The sequence below is a fragment of the Ranitomeya imitator genome, chromosome 5 (genome assembly GCF_032444005.1).
Source record: "Ranitomeya imitator isolate aRanImi1 chromosome 5, aRanImi1.pri, whole genome shotgun sequence".
Taxonomy (NCBI): Eukaryota; Metazoa; Chordata; class Amphibia; order Anura; family Dendrobatidae; genus Ranitomeya; species Ranitomeya imitator.
Genome location: NC_091286.1, coordinates 563,645,748 through 563,659,076, shown reverse-complemented (window position 1 = coordinate 563,659,076; position 13,329 = coordinate 563,645,748). Strand labels below are relative to the sequence as shown.

The 13,329-nt window shown below is 43.0% G+C and overlaps 1 protein-coding gene across 4 annotated transcripts in view; it reads left to right on the top strand.

The window, feature by feature from the left end:
- DGKD (diacylglycerol kinase delta) overlaps positions 1 to 13,329 on the top strand; it is a 115,948-nt gene that overhangs the window by 27,087 nt on the left and 75,532 nt on the right. For all 4 annotated transcript variants that reach the window (XR_011312498.1, XM_069727698.1, XM_069727699.1 and 1 more), the window contains exon 3: positions 6,042 to 6,122. Coding sequence is in view for 3 of the 4 variants with exons in the window: in XM_069727698.1 (XP_069583799.1) it covers positions 6,042 to 6,122 (81 nt within the window). In the remaining variant the exon portion in view is untranslated. The remainder of the gene's footprint in view (positions 1 to 6,041; positions 6,123 to 13,329) is intronic.

Genomic DNA, 13,329 nt, shown 5'->3' with positions numbered 1-13,329 from the left:
GGTGGAGCCATGTCGCATTTGGAGACCCTCTGATGTACCGAAACAGTGGAAACTCCCCTCCCCAATTCTAACTCCAACACACCCCTAACCCTAATCCCAACCATAGCCCTAACCCTAATCCCAACCCTAACCATGCTAATATGGGTGGAGCATGGAGGACATAGCTAAGCCTACAAATCCATGAGAAAGTGGCTTAACTTGCGCCAGAAATGTACTCGACTCCCTGACTGGAGTAACTTTTCTGCCGAAGTCACCTAAATTAATTAAGTTGTGCGTAGTTCTTATTGACTTAAGGCTCATCTTACTCCAGCAGCCCTGTTCATTAAGACAGGTGAGCACAATAATAATAATAATTTTTATTTATATAGCACCAACATATTCCGCAGCGCTTTACAGTTTAACAGCTTCAAACACAACAGTCATAAGTAACAACGTTAACAATAAAATAATTAATGCAAAATAAGACGACCCTGCTCGTGAGAGCTTACAATCTACAATGAGGTGGGGGAGATACAAAGTACAGGTGTGTATGTACAATGATGTATTTACAATGATGGTCCAGCCATCTTCAGGGGGTGGGGGATAGATGGAGAGAGTGAATGGGCTACACACACACACAAGCATAAAATGACTTTGATTAGTGAACGTGGTAGGCCGCTCTGAACAAATATGTTTTGAGCGAGCGCCTAAAACTATGCAAATTGTGGATTGTCCTAATATCTAGGGGTAGAGCATTCCAGAGGATTGGCGCAGCACGGGAGAAGTCTTGGAGTCGGGAGTAGGAGGTACGGATTAGTGCAGAGGTTAGTCGAAAGTGATTTGCAGAGCGCAGCGGTCTGTTAGACCGATAGAAATGAGGGAGGAGATGTAAGGGAATGCCGCACTGTGGAGAGCTTTGACTCGTCCGAGTAATGATTAGCTACATGGACAACCCTGGCGGCTGCATAAAGGATGGACTGGAGAGGGGAAAGTCGAGTGAGGGGGAGGCCAATTAATAGAGCATTACAGTAGTCCAGGCGGGAGTGCATCAGGGCGAGAGTGAGGGTTGTTTTCATGGTGAGAAAAGGTGGATTCTAGAGATGTTCTTTAGGTGTAAGCGGCACGAGCGGGCAAGAGATTGTATATGTGATGCGAAGGAGAGATCGGAGTCTAACATAACACCCAGACAGCGCGCCTGCTGCCGGGGTGTTATTATGGTTCCACCCACGGAGTGGGAAATGTCAGATTTAGTGAGGTTAGTAGATGGCGGGAGCAGAAGAAGTTCAGTTTTGGAGAGGTTGAGTTTCAGATAGAGATCGTATAGTGATAAACTCTGCACACACCAATTAGTTGCAGTGAGATAAAGGGGGGTTTATTAAATGAGGTTGAGTACATACAGTAGACGTTTCGGTCTAATCAATAGACCTTCATCAATGTACCTCACTCAGTTTGTAAATAGGGTGCCCCAATGCATGTGGTGGACAGACCGCAAAGTGGGAGGAGACCAGTGTCTGCAGACCATGGACGCAGTATCCACCGCTTGTCCAGTGACAAGGTCCGCAGTGAGTGGAGAGGTAACGGGTAAGGCGGGAGTAGACCAGGCGCTCCAAGAGTTTAGAGATGAAGGGGAGATTGGAGACTGGTCTGTAGTTGTTTATGCAGGATGGGTCGAGAGCGAGTTTCTTTAGTAATGGAGTAATGATAGTGTTTGAAGGAGGAGGGGAAAATGCCAGAGGAGAGGGAGAGATTAAAGATTGTAGTTAGGTGAGTAGTGATGACTGGAGAGAGAGAGACTGGAGGAGATGTGAGGGAATGGGGTCGGTGGTGCATGTAGTCGGACGAGAAGAGGAGAGGAGCCTGGAGACTTCTTCTGTGATGTGATCGAATGTGGAGAGTGAGCCAGGGGAAATGCAGCGACGGATTGGAGTCACTGAACTTGGTGATTGGGAGGGGTTTTTCTGATGGATATTGTCTATTTTCTCTATAAAGTGGGAGGCCAGGTCATTAGCACAAATGTCTGTGATAGGGGTTTGTGTTTTTGGCCTGAGGAAGGACTGAAAGGTGTCAAAAAGTTTCTTGGGGTTGTTGGATAGTGAGGAGATCAGGGTGGTGGAGTAGGTCTGTTTGGCGAGGTGAAGGGCAGAGTTATAGGTCCTTAACATAAATTTGAAGTGTAAGAAGCACAATGCCAGTCTTAAAGAATAACCAGGCCTTTATGTGCGGTGTCCATTAAGGCATGTGGTCTCACTGAAAAGTGGCATGGCTTGGCTGAAATGGGCATGACCTCATGGGCTACGTCATGCTCCAAAAATGTGCCAAAATTTTCTGGCGTGACCTTCATACTTGTTTGACTTGAACCCACAATGATCCTTGAAGATTAGTGAACTGGAGGCCATTAGCCATGAGGATTGGGCTTGGACTCCTCAGGAGCCAGGACACTGCCAGAAGCTGGTGTTCAACCATGAGTCATGTTTGCAGCAGGTCATAACAGCCAGAGTTGTACTACTAAGTGCAGAAGACACTTGTTATGAATGCGATAATACTCCTGAGGCTGCAGGTGTCATTAACAGTGACATTTTATGTTTAGTTTGGAGAAACCACTTGTTACATTAGATTGTTACATTAGATTGTTATGAATGCGATAATACTCCTGAGGCTGCAGGTGTCATTAACAGTGACATTTTATGTTTAGTTTGGAGAAACCACTTGTTACATTAGATGTTGAGCTATATAACTTATTCTTGTTGGATCAATTTATTACAAACAGCGGACATTTAGAAACATTTGCTAATAACCGAATTTACAACTAATAATTTTAGTTACTATTGTACAAATATTGGAAAAAACGGTGACAAACTTCTGATTGGGGCTGCAGATGTCTTGTAGTTTATTGCTTTTAACCCGTTCCTGTCTTGCGCTGTAAAAGCCTGCCATGGTTCGCAGGTGACTCTTGTAAAACTTCTATACAAATAATCTCGTGTCAATAAAGACTGCAGCACCTAAGGCGATTAACAGGGGAAGGAAGTTCCCTCTGTCAGCCCATCCGCCCCCCTGCAATGCGGTTGCAGGGTGCTGTTGGTTTACCATGGCAGTCGGAGACCTAACACAGCTTTGTGTATACCCATGGCCTAATAAATGATGTGTATTTATAAGACTAAGGAGACAATAGACCAATTAAAATCTCAGCTCCCAAAAATAAAGAAATTAACCCCTTTATGCATGCTTTAGACACTTGTGATTTTTCAGGCACCCAAGTTGTTGACATCTAGGAAGAATAACGACAGCATAAAATCTGCCCTCATACACATGAACAATCCTGTGCGCCAGTGCATGGGCAGAATTGTAACTGGGTAATAGTTGTCCTAAATAAGGGCAAAACACTGAAAAATTGGCAGCTAAACCCATCAAAGAAGCAAAGTGCATTTCATAGAAAGGTCAACAAGGACATGTGAAGGCTCATCACATCAGAGAGTGAATGATGAAGGCATCGTGTGCAGTAAGTAATCTAATGAGGACGGAGCGCAGAGCTGCAGATGTAGAGTCTGGAGCCACTTTATGTACCCGCTGGTCGGCTGTGTTTTACCTCCATGTGCGTGGGTGTTATGATTTGCAAAGCAACCATTTCTTTGTTCTGCGTGATGGATGGATGAGGGCAGGCTACGTGTTTATTGCTTTACGTATTTTCTGGAAATCCTGCTCCCTGTCTGTGCTGGATACAGGCGCACCCATTACACTATGTTTATATGGAACTGTAGGGACTTTAAGGTCTCTTTTTTTCCCTATTTTGATAGAAAAACTATTATAATTCCATTAAGAAGGACCAAATGGGCACAATCCCATAGTAAGCCTAATTTTTAACAGGTTGATAACCGGGAACAATAGATTGCATTAAACAGTATTACACAACCATACTTTATTGCTTATTCCTATTGAAGATATTGTTTATATAAATGTATGAAGGACCAGTATTGCAGGTAAGTGTCAATCAGTGCATCTTTGCTGCAGCTTGCTTAGATGAGGCTTGACTTATTGCTTCCTCAGGTTCCTGATGCCTCGGGCTCTTTTTACATACATGTACGTGGCAGATTCTCACTAGGCAGTAACTAAGGTCAGAAGACTGTGAAATAATCCCTGATATGGGTAGAAGCTAGTTTTTGTAACACACCGATCACTCCTTTCAGCAAGAAGCCTGTTTTCGAATCTGAGAAGTCAGTTTTTAGAACTTCCATCCATGTCAGTAGGTGAGGACTTCACATATGTGGCCACTTTACTCAGGCTCAGGTCTTACCTGCATGGTCATGGGGAGTCTGACACCTCCAAAAGTCAAATTAAGCCACTTATACTTTTCACTTGTACTGTAGATTTTACTTATTTTGTTTTAAGTTAAACATTTTTTATTATTTAAGTGAGGTCACTTCAGTGCACCCTTGGTGTGGCCAAGAGCTCAGTGCACTGAACCATCTTCCAAACCTCCTATTATGTTGATTGACAGCTCTCTGTAGCACTACCTGAATTAATTTCTCAGCCCTGTACACACTGACACTGTAGGAGCCGAGTGCATACACAGTGCACTCTGCACACAGGACCTTACAGTGCGGGTGGACGATGCTGATGGGAGGGAGATGAGAGCGCACTTGCACTGACCCTGCAAGAAACCCAACAAATACAGGCACATACTGTGTCGGAGCTCGCTCTCAGCCCCCCGGTCTTGTCAGCATCAACCACCTGATATTGTGTGATCCTATGTGCAGTGAGCGGCCGCTGCAAACAGGTGAGCGGCCTGAGAATGCACCTGCACACTGACACTGTGTGTGCTTGCAGCTCCTGCAGTGTTAGTGCGTGCAGGGCTGACAATTCATTTTGGGCAGTGCTGTCAATTAACATAATGGGGAGGTGTGGAAGATTCAATATTTACAGTATTGATCCTTATTTTTCTTGACTTCTGCCCTTCTGCTTGGCAACTGGATATCGGCTTCTGGGCCAAATCCTGACTGATAACAGCCCTTTTTTGCCTAATCAGTGTTTGAAGTTTATCATAAGTTCTATGTTTGTATTTGTCCACGTGCTTTTTTAAGTATTGGCCACAGATTCTCAAGGCGATTGAGATTTTATGGAGTTTCTTAGCCATGGACCCAAAATTTCAATGTTTTGTTCACCGAACCAATTAGTTATCATATTTGCCTTGTGACGTGGTATCTGTCATGCATTGGTCATCATCTAAGGGCTCCTGGATAATTGGAGAAGTTCAAGAGGAGATTAAGATGCCATTCTTCATTCATGGCAATCTTATTTCTAAGGCCTCATTCATATTTCCTTTGTTTTTCATGTACGAAAGAATCGGATCAATTATTCTGTTCAGACTCTGAGTCAGTGTTTGATCAGAGTTCAGTACCAGTGTCATCGGATTTTCTTGTACGTAAGAAATTAAAAATAATTTTTCCACCTTTTACATTCTTAAGTCTTCCAAAATCGGACCAAACTTTGATGGCGTCCAAGTGCTGTCCGATTTTTTTTTTTTTCACAGACAAATTGATTTGCATTGTCGATTTTGATCCAAAGCTCAGATTTAGATCAGACGTGTCTCCAATATTTGCTGCGGACTACTCCAGCTGAGGAAAATATCGGACATGTGAGTGGTCCTATAGAATATCATGAAAAACACGAATAGCACTCGTGCGCAAAAAATCCGACATCTGAATGAGGTCTATTTGTGAGTGAGCCCACTGAGAACCTGTTGCCAGTCTTCAAAAAGTGCGGGTTTCAGACACATCCGACCACAGCTTGTGAACCCAGTCTGAAAATGCAGAATAGAAACCTCTGATTTTATAGATCCGAGCAGCCTCAGTCCTCCACCTCTGACTGGCGTACATAGATGAGAAGTAGGATGCATATTTGTCATGCACTTGACTAGAGAGCTGCTATTGTATGGAGAGACGTTTGCTTGGCCTACCTGTAAGAAAAGTCTGCTATAGAGCGACGTATAAAATAAAGATGGCTGACATTACAGTGTTTAGGAATCAGAAATGACATGACTTCTAATCTTTTTATCTCCTCTATTACAGTCCATCATATTCGAGGAGATTGACATTACAGATGCCAGTGTGGCCGAGTCCAGCACCAAAAACCTCAACAACAGTTTCACAGTAAGTGTCTCCTTCTGTAATACATCACCTTTTTTTTTCCTTCAAATATTTATTTATTTTTAAATTGTAATTTTTATTGAAATCATTTAAATTTTGCAGGACAATAAAAAATAATTGGGCATTTTAGTGAGGAGTTGGACTATAACCCAAAACGGTTTAATCAGTGGACAGTCCCAAAAAATGCGAATTATAGAACCTCTAGACAGGACGCAATACCAGCAAAGGGGGAAGAATAGATGGGTCGATTTCATGTAAAATTTGGGCTTTAACGACATTGATCTGAAAACAGAACATTCCAATTACGTTCAGTAATAATAAAAAAGTTGACGCTTGCTAATAAGTTATCGTTAAACATTAGAGTGTAAGTATAACCAGCTTGGTGAGGTATTAATATAATCTCTTACATAAACAAAATAATTATGTGTGCTAGAGGAACGTAAAGATAAAAGGAGGATGGAAAGAGAAAGAATGGGATGGAAAAAGAGGTGGAGTGGACAAAAAAACCCCAAAACCACAACTTAATTAACCCAGCACTTCAGAGGAGGACACATCTACCACAACTTTTAATTTTAAGTATTATTTTGTAACATCAAGATTGCCAGGTCATTCCCCTCACTGAATAATATCCAACATGTCAATTGGCCATGAAAAACTTTGAGGCAATTGTTATCATGTGCAATCGTGTTTTCCATTTTCATAATACTGTTAACCTCTTCCACCCATTCACCCAAAGTGGGAGTTTTTGTGGATTTCCAGTGGGGTGAGAATAATTGACTTAGCAGCTGTTAGAAAGTGCCTAAGGATCTTTCTTTGCCTTTTAGATTGAATTCAGAGTATTGGGAAGTAGGCCTATTTGGGGTGGGGGGTGACTCTCCTACCAGTGAGGCTATTGTGTTGAGAGAAAATTAAATTCTATAACCCACAAACCAACGGACATTGCCATGATATATGTAACATAGACCCGGCTGCACCACCACACCGCCAGCACAAGTCTGACACAGAGGGGTAGATCCTATGTAGCATAGTGGGACAATGGTACCATCTACATATCATTTTATAGTTTTCTCCTGAGCACGGCAAATAATAGGTAATTTGTGGGAGAGTATGGATGCTTTTTGACAATTCTCCTCTGAAATTTGACTACCCAATTTGTTCTCACAAGCCCCAGTAAAAGTAGAGGGTCATTGCAGGTTTCCGTTTCTGTTCCTTTAATGCATCACTTTTTAGCATAGGGGTAATTGCATCTTGGACCTCACATTTTAGGGTTACATATCTTTTGAATATCCACAACATCTGGGAATCCCTCCAATTCTGATGATGGAGGAAATGCAGTCAGGATTTAGAACATCGACCCCTTCACAGCCTTCCCCATGCGTTGTTCGGCACCTCCCCGAGTCACGTAAATTAGGTCTCTACACCTCGCTGGCCGAGAACTCGGCTGTGCAGTAATAACAGTAAAGAGGCCACAGCACTGGATCAGAACAGCCGCATCTACCGTCACCCAAAGCTTGGACCCCACTCATCAAAAAGTTAAGGCATTTCCTAGTTAATTATTTTGGTAGGAAGGTCACTTATGTTTCTGCTGGTTGGTTTCATGGTGAAATACAAACAAAGCCTCTAAAATTCGACATGCCGTCCGGAGAGGTATAGTCATATATATCCTAAAATAGCACATGAACTGAGAATAACATTATATAACCGGAATGATTGTACTTTTTCTGTATTAGTAGTGGTGAAGGAACTTAAGGGAGCGGCTTTATTGCTATTTTTAACGCTCTTCAGTACACACCTTCAGTATATCACTCGGCGTGTGGTTAGCAGAGCGATGCTCTGGAGGGCAGGATGTGGGTTAATAGGACTGCATAGCAGGGCATTCTTCACAATCCTGCTGCCTATAAATTTTACAGTAATTGCAGAACTTTTTACAAGCTCTGCAGCAATTAAACTTAAATACATTTTATATATTTAACATATATTATCTTTGGAAATGTATCTTGCTGAAGTATTAGGACAATGAGGCCGTGTGTCACATAGTTACATACATTTGAAAAAAAAGACAAATGCCCATTAAGTTCAACTGGGAGATAGGAAAGGATGAAGGGAAGGGGTATATGAAGAACCAGTTCATGATCCAGTTTCCCCAAAAGAGCTAAACTTTCTTTTGTGATCCCAATTGTTCATCCAGTGGACCAAAGATTCGGAAATTTTTTTTTTTTTACATAATTATTTGTTATTTTGCCCATGTCCCCATTAGACGTCTCTTCTTAAATAAGTGTAATTCTTTAAATGAGTTGCCCAGGTTTGGAGCACAAGTCTGCAGGCACTCTGTGACTGTAGGCTTGTGAATCCTCTCTGCATGCACAATGTGCTCTGTCAGGATTCTCAGGCACTAGGAGAAGATGATCACTAGGGGGACTTGTCAGGGAGTCACAAAAACACTGAACTTTAGGAAGGCAAAGTTTGACCAGCTTAGAGATGCCCTTAATCTGGTAGACTGGGACAATATCCTCAGAAATAAGAATACAGATAATAAATGGGAAATGTTTAAGAACATCCTAAATAGGCACTGTAAGCGGTTTATACCTTGTGGGAATAAAAGGACTAGAAATAGGAAAAACCCAATGTGGCTAAACAAAGAAGTAAGACAGGCAATTAACAGTAAAAAGAAAGCATTTGCACTACTAAAGCAGGATGGCACCATTGAAGCTCTAAAAAACTATAGGGAGAAAAATACTTTATCTAAAAAACTAATTAAAGCTGCCAAAAAGGAAACAGAGAAGCACATTTCTAAGGAGAGTAAAACTAATCCCAAATTGTTCTTCAACTATATCAATAGTAAAAGAATAAAAACTGAAAATGTAGGCCCCTTAAAAAATAGTGAGGAAAGAATGGTTGTAGATGACGAGGAAAAAGCGAACATATTAAACACCTTCTTCTCCACGGTATTCACAGTGGAAAATGAAATGCTAGGTGTAATCCCAAGAAACAATGAAAACCCTATATTAAGGGTCACCAATCTAACCCAAGAAGAGGTGCGAAACCGGCTAAATAAGATTAAAATAGATAAATCTCCGGGTCCGGATGGCATACACCCACGAGTACTAAGAGAACTAAGTAATGTAATAGATAAACCATTATTTCTTATTTTTAGCGACTCTATAGCGACAGGGTCTGTTCCGCAGGACTGGCGCATAGCAAATGTGGTGCCAATATTCAAAAAGGGCTCTAAAAGTGAACCTGGGAATTATAGGCCAGTAAGTCTAACCTCTATTGTTGGTAAAATATTTGAAGGGTTTCTGAGGGATGTTATTCTGGATTATCTCAATGAGAATAACTGTTTAACTCAATATCAGCATGGGTTTATGAGAAATCGCTCCTGTCAAACCAATCTAATCAGTTTTTATGAAGAGGTAAGCTATAGGCTGGACCACGGTGAGTCATTGGACGTGGTATATCTCGATTTTTCCAAAGCGTTTGATACCGTGCCGCACAAGAGGTTGGTACACAAAATGAGAATGCTTGGTCTGGGGGAAAATGTGTGTAAATGGGTTAGTAACTGGCTTAGTGATAGAAAGCAGAGGGTGGTTATAAATGGTATAGTCTCTAACTGGGTCGCTGTGACCAGTGGGGTACCGCAGGGGTCGGTATTGGGACCTGTTCTCTTCAACATATTCATTAATGATCTGGTAGAAGGTTTACACAGTAAAATATCGATATTTGCAGATGATACAAAACTATGTAAAGCAGTTAATACAAGAGAAGATAGTATTCTGCTACAGATGGATCTGGATAAGTTGGAAACTTGGGCTGAAAGGTGGCAGATGAGGTTTAACAATGATAAATGTAAGGTTATACACATGGGAAGAAGGAATCAATATCACCATTACACACTGAACGGGAAACCACTGGGTAAATCTGACAGGGAGAAGGACTTGGGGATCCTAGTTAATGATAAACTTATCTGGAGCAGCCAGTGCCAGGCAGCAGCTGCCAAGGCAAACAGGAAGTTTTGGGGTGCATTAAAAGAGGTCTGGATACACATGATGAGAGCATTATACTGCCTCTGTACAAATCCCTAGTTAGACAGCACATGGAGTACTGTGTCCAGTTTTGGGCACCGGTGCTCAGGAAGGATATAATGGAACTAGAGAGAGTACAAAGGAGGGCAACAAAATTAATAAAGGGGATGGGAGAACTACAATACCCAGATAGATTTGCGAAATTAGGATTATTTAGTCTAGAAAAAAGACGACTGAGGGGCGATCTAATAACGATGTATAAGTATATAAGGGGACAATACAAAGATCGCTGAGGATCTGTTTATACCAAGGAAGGTGACGGGCACAAGGGGGCATTCTTTGCGTCTGGAGGAGAGAAGGTTTTTCCACCAACATAGAAGAGGATTCTTTACTGTTAGGGCAGTGAGAATCTGGAATTGCTTGCCTGAGGAGGTGGTGATGGCGAACTCAGTCGAGGGGTTCAAGAGAGGCCTGGATGTCTTCCTGGAGCAGAACAATATTGTATCATACAATTATTAGGTTCTGTAGAAGGACGTAGATCTGGGGATTTATTATGATGGAATATAGGCTGAACTGGATGGACAAATGTCTTTTTTCGGCCTTACTAACTATGTTACTATGTGACCCCAAGTATGAGATTTGCATACCCCCGACTGCATTCCGACTAGACATGTATTGGGCAAGGCTGTGCATGACTAGTCGGCACATGACCACATCTATGCAAATCACATTCTTGTGGTCACACGACAGCAGCTCCCACTGCCACCACTAGAGAATCCTGACAATGCGCACTGTGCTTGTTGTGGAGATTAACAGGTCTGCAGACACAGAGAGACTGCAGATTTGTACTCCAAGCCTGTTCGACCCCTTTAATCTTCCCTTGTAACTGTGCTGTGCTCTGTGTCGCTGTGCTCTGCTTTACGGCCGGCGCTGACACAGTCAGTGCAGGGAAGCTGACGCCGGGGGACGCGACAGACACCGAAATGTAAATATGTAGTGCTTTTTTTTTTTCTACATTTACGATGGTAACCAGGGTAAACTGGACCCTGCGCTTAGTAACCCGATGTTTACCCTGGTTACCCTGGTTACCCGGGGACTTCGGCATCGTGACAGCTCCCCAGCGACCACACAACGACTAAACAGCGACGCTGCAGCGATCGGCATAGTTGTCTATATCGCTGCAGCGTCGCTTAATGTGACGGTACCTTTAGATCCTCCATGCCTCTTATCAGTTTTCCGGCTCTTCTTTGTACCTTATCTAGCTTCAGGGCATCTTTCCTATAAACTGGTGCTAGAACTGAACAGTATACAATTAGCAAGTAAAATGCTGTACTGTCTGGTGACCAGTCCATCCACCAGCAGGTAATAAGGGGACTAATTATTCACATAGTGGTACAATTGCCCATTAGTAGTGGAGGAGAGGTGCACTGGGGTCCTCTATTAGAGAGATTTGTAGCTTATGTGACCTATTGGCAGAATAGTTATGTTATGTTAAGCATGTGTGCACATAATGCTTTGTGATGGAGCGCCGTCGTCCGAACCTCCATGTTGTCCCATATGGGAGTGACGTGACAGCTGCTCGGAAAACACTTCTCGCCTACAGCAGTGATGGCCACATTTCCAGCATGCCTAAAGAACCAGTGAAGAAAAGTTCCAGGGAGCTGTTAGATGGATGAATGCCGTTTGTGTCTCCTTTTTTGAGACCTGTGACATTTCCAGTTTTACGTGGATAGAGCAGTGCGAGGGCTTGTTTTTTGCATGTTGAGGTGACTTATCGATACCACCGAGGCACAAGGCCCAATTCAATATATAACAATATATAACGTGATATCTAAAATAAAAGACACCAACAAATTATTTGGACAAAATAGGTCGCGATATTTATTAGGTGTTACCAATATCAAATAATTTAATAATAACCAATTAAAACCAAATAATTAAAACCATTAAGAATTCATCAATAAATAAATAATAATCAAATAATTTATGTGACCGAACCAAGTCCACCCAGCATTAGCTGGGCGACTATACCTACTAACAAATTTCGCAACAGAATTTTTTTTAGGGAGGGAGGGTCACTTTTCTTTCTTGCTGTACACGGACTGTCTGGATTGCGCACATGAAGGGCCTTATAAACCTTTGATCTTCCTGTACTTTTTAATCCTGCTGCAATCAGATGAAAGGTACATTCCCCTCAAACCAACGGCCCCTTCTTCTGACAGATTCCAGTGACATGTAGATGACCTCAAAGATGGGTAAGTACCATTCAAATTAAAACCGTAATAGACAAGTTGGGCAGACCAATATGGAGAAAAATGGGGAAAACGGGTACAAGAATCATAGCAGTAATTAAAATAAAATGACTGAGCCTATGCCCCCTAGCTAAGTGCTTCGGGGGTCCTTTCTATTTTATGGTAAATGTGACTTTTTGATCACTTCTCATTGCATTTACAGTGGAGTGCAGTGGCCGAAAAAAACGCAGAATTGGCATTTCGGTTTTTTGTTTTTTTTTTGCTCAGTTTATCGATCAGGTTACTTCTTTTTTCTCTAGTCACCTTCCACGACGGCATACGGAGGTTGCCTCTTTGCCCTGATAGGGGACAGGAAACACAGAGAGGATAGAAGGCCCTCCCACCTCCCACTTGCCAGTGTCTTTCCTGTTCCCCATGGGGCAGGGAGAGGTCTCCGTGTTCTGTGGTGGCTGGTGACTGCAGTTACCTTGTTTTGACAGGCAGAGTCTGTATTGCCAGGCAGCAAGTTGTCGCTCCTCGCCTCCTCCAGGCTGCTACCGTCATCCCCCGTTAGGTGACCTCAAGACCCCCTCCTGGCCTTCCCGCGCCCCCAAGAGGGCAAAGCAGGTCAGAGATCCTGACCAGGGGCCTCCTGGAGTTTCCTGGTCTTCTCCCCCTCCGTACGCACGGCTCGGCATCCCAGAGGTGGTGTCAGTGCGCGTCATTTCCAGGACTTTGCGTTCCAGTGGAACGCATCTGGACTTCCGGATTCCGGGAACAGCAGATGCCGCACCTCCTGCACATGGACCCAGGAGGGGGAGGGGAAAACTATCCACGCTGGGGGGCAGGGGCTGGCTACCGACCGCCATAAAACCTGCCCGAAGTCGCCACAGAGGTAAGACTCTCCTTCAGCATGGAAGGCAATTCATGCCCTGCGTCTGCAGAGCCCAGCGCTGC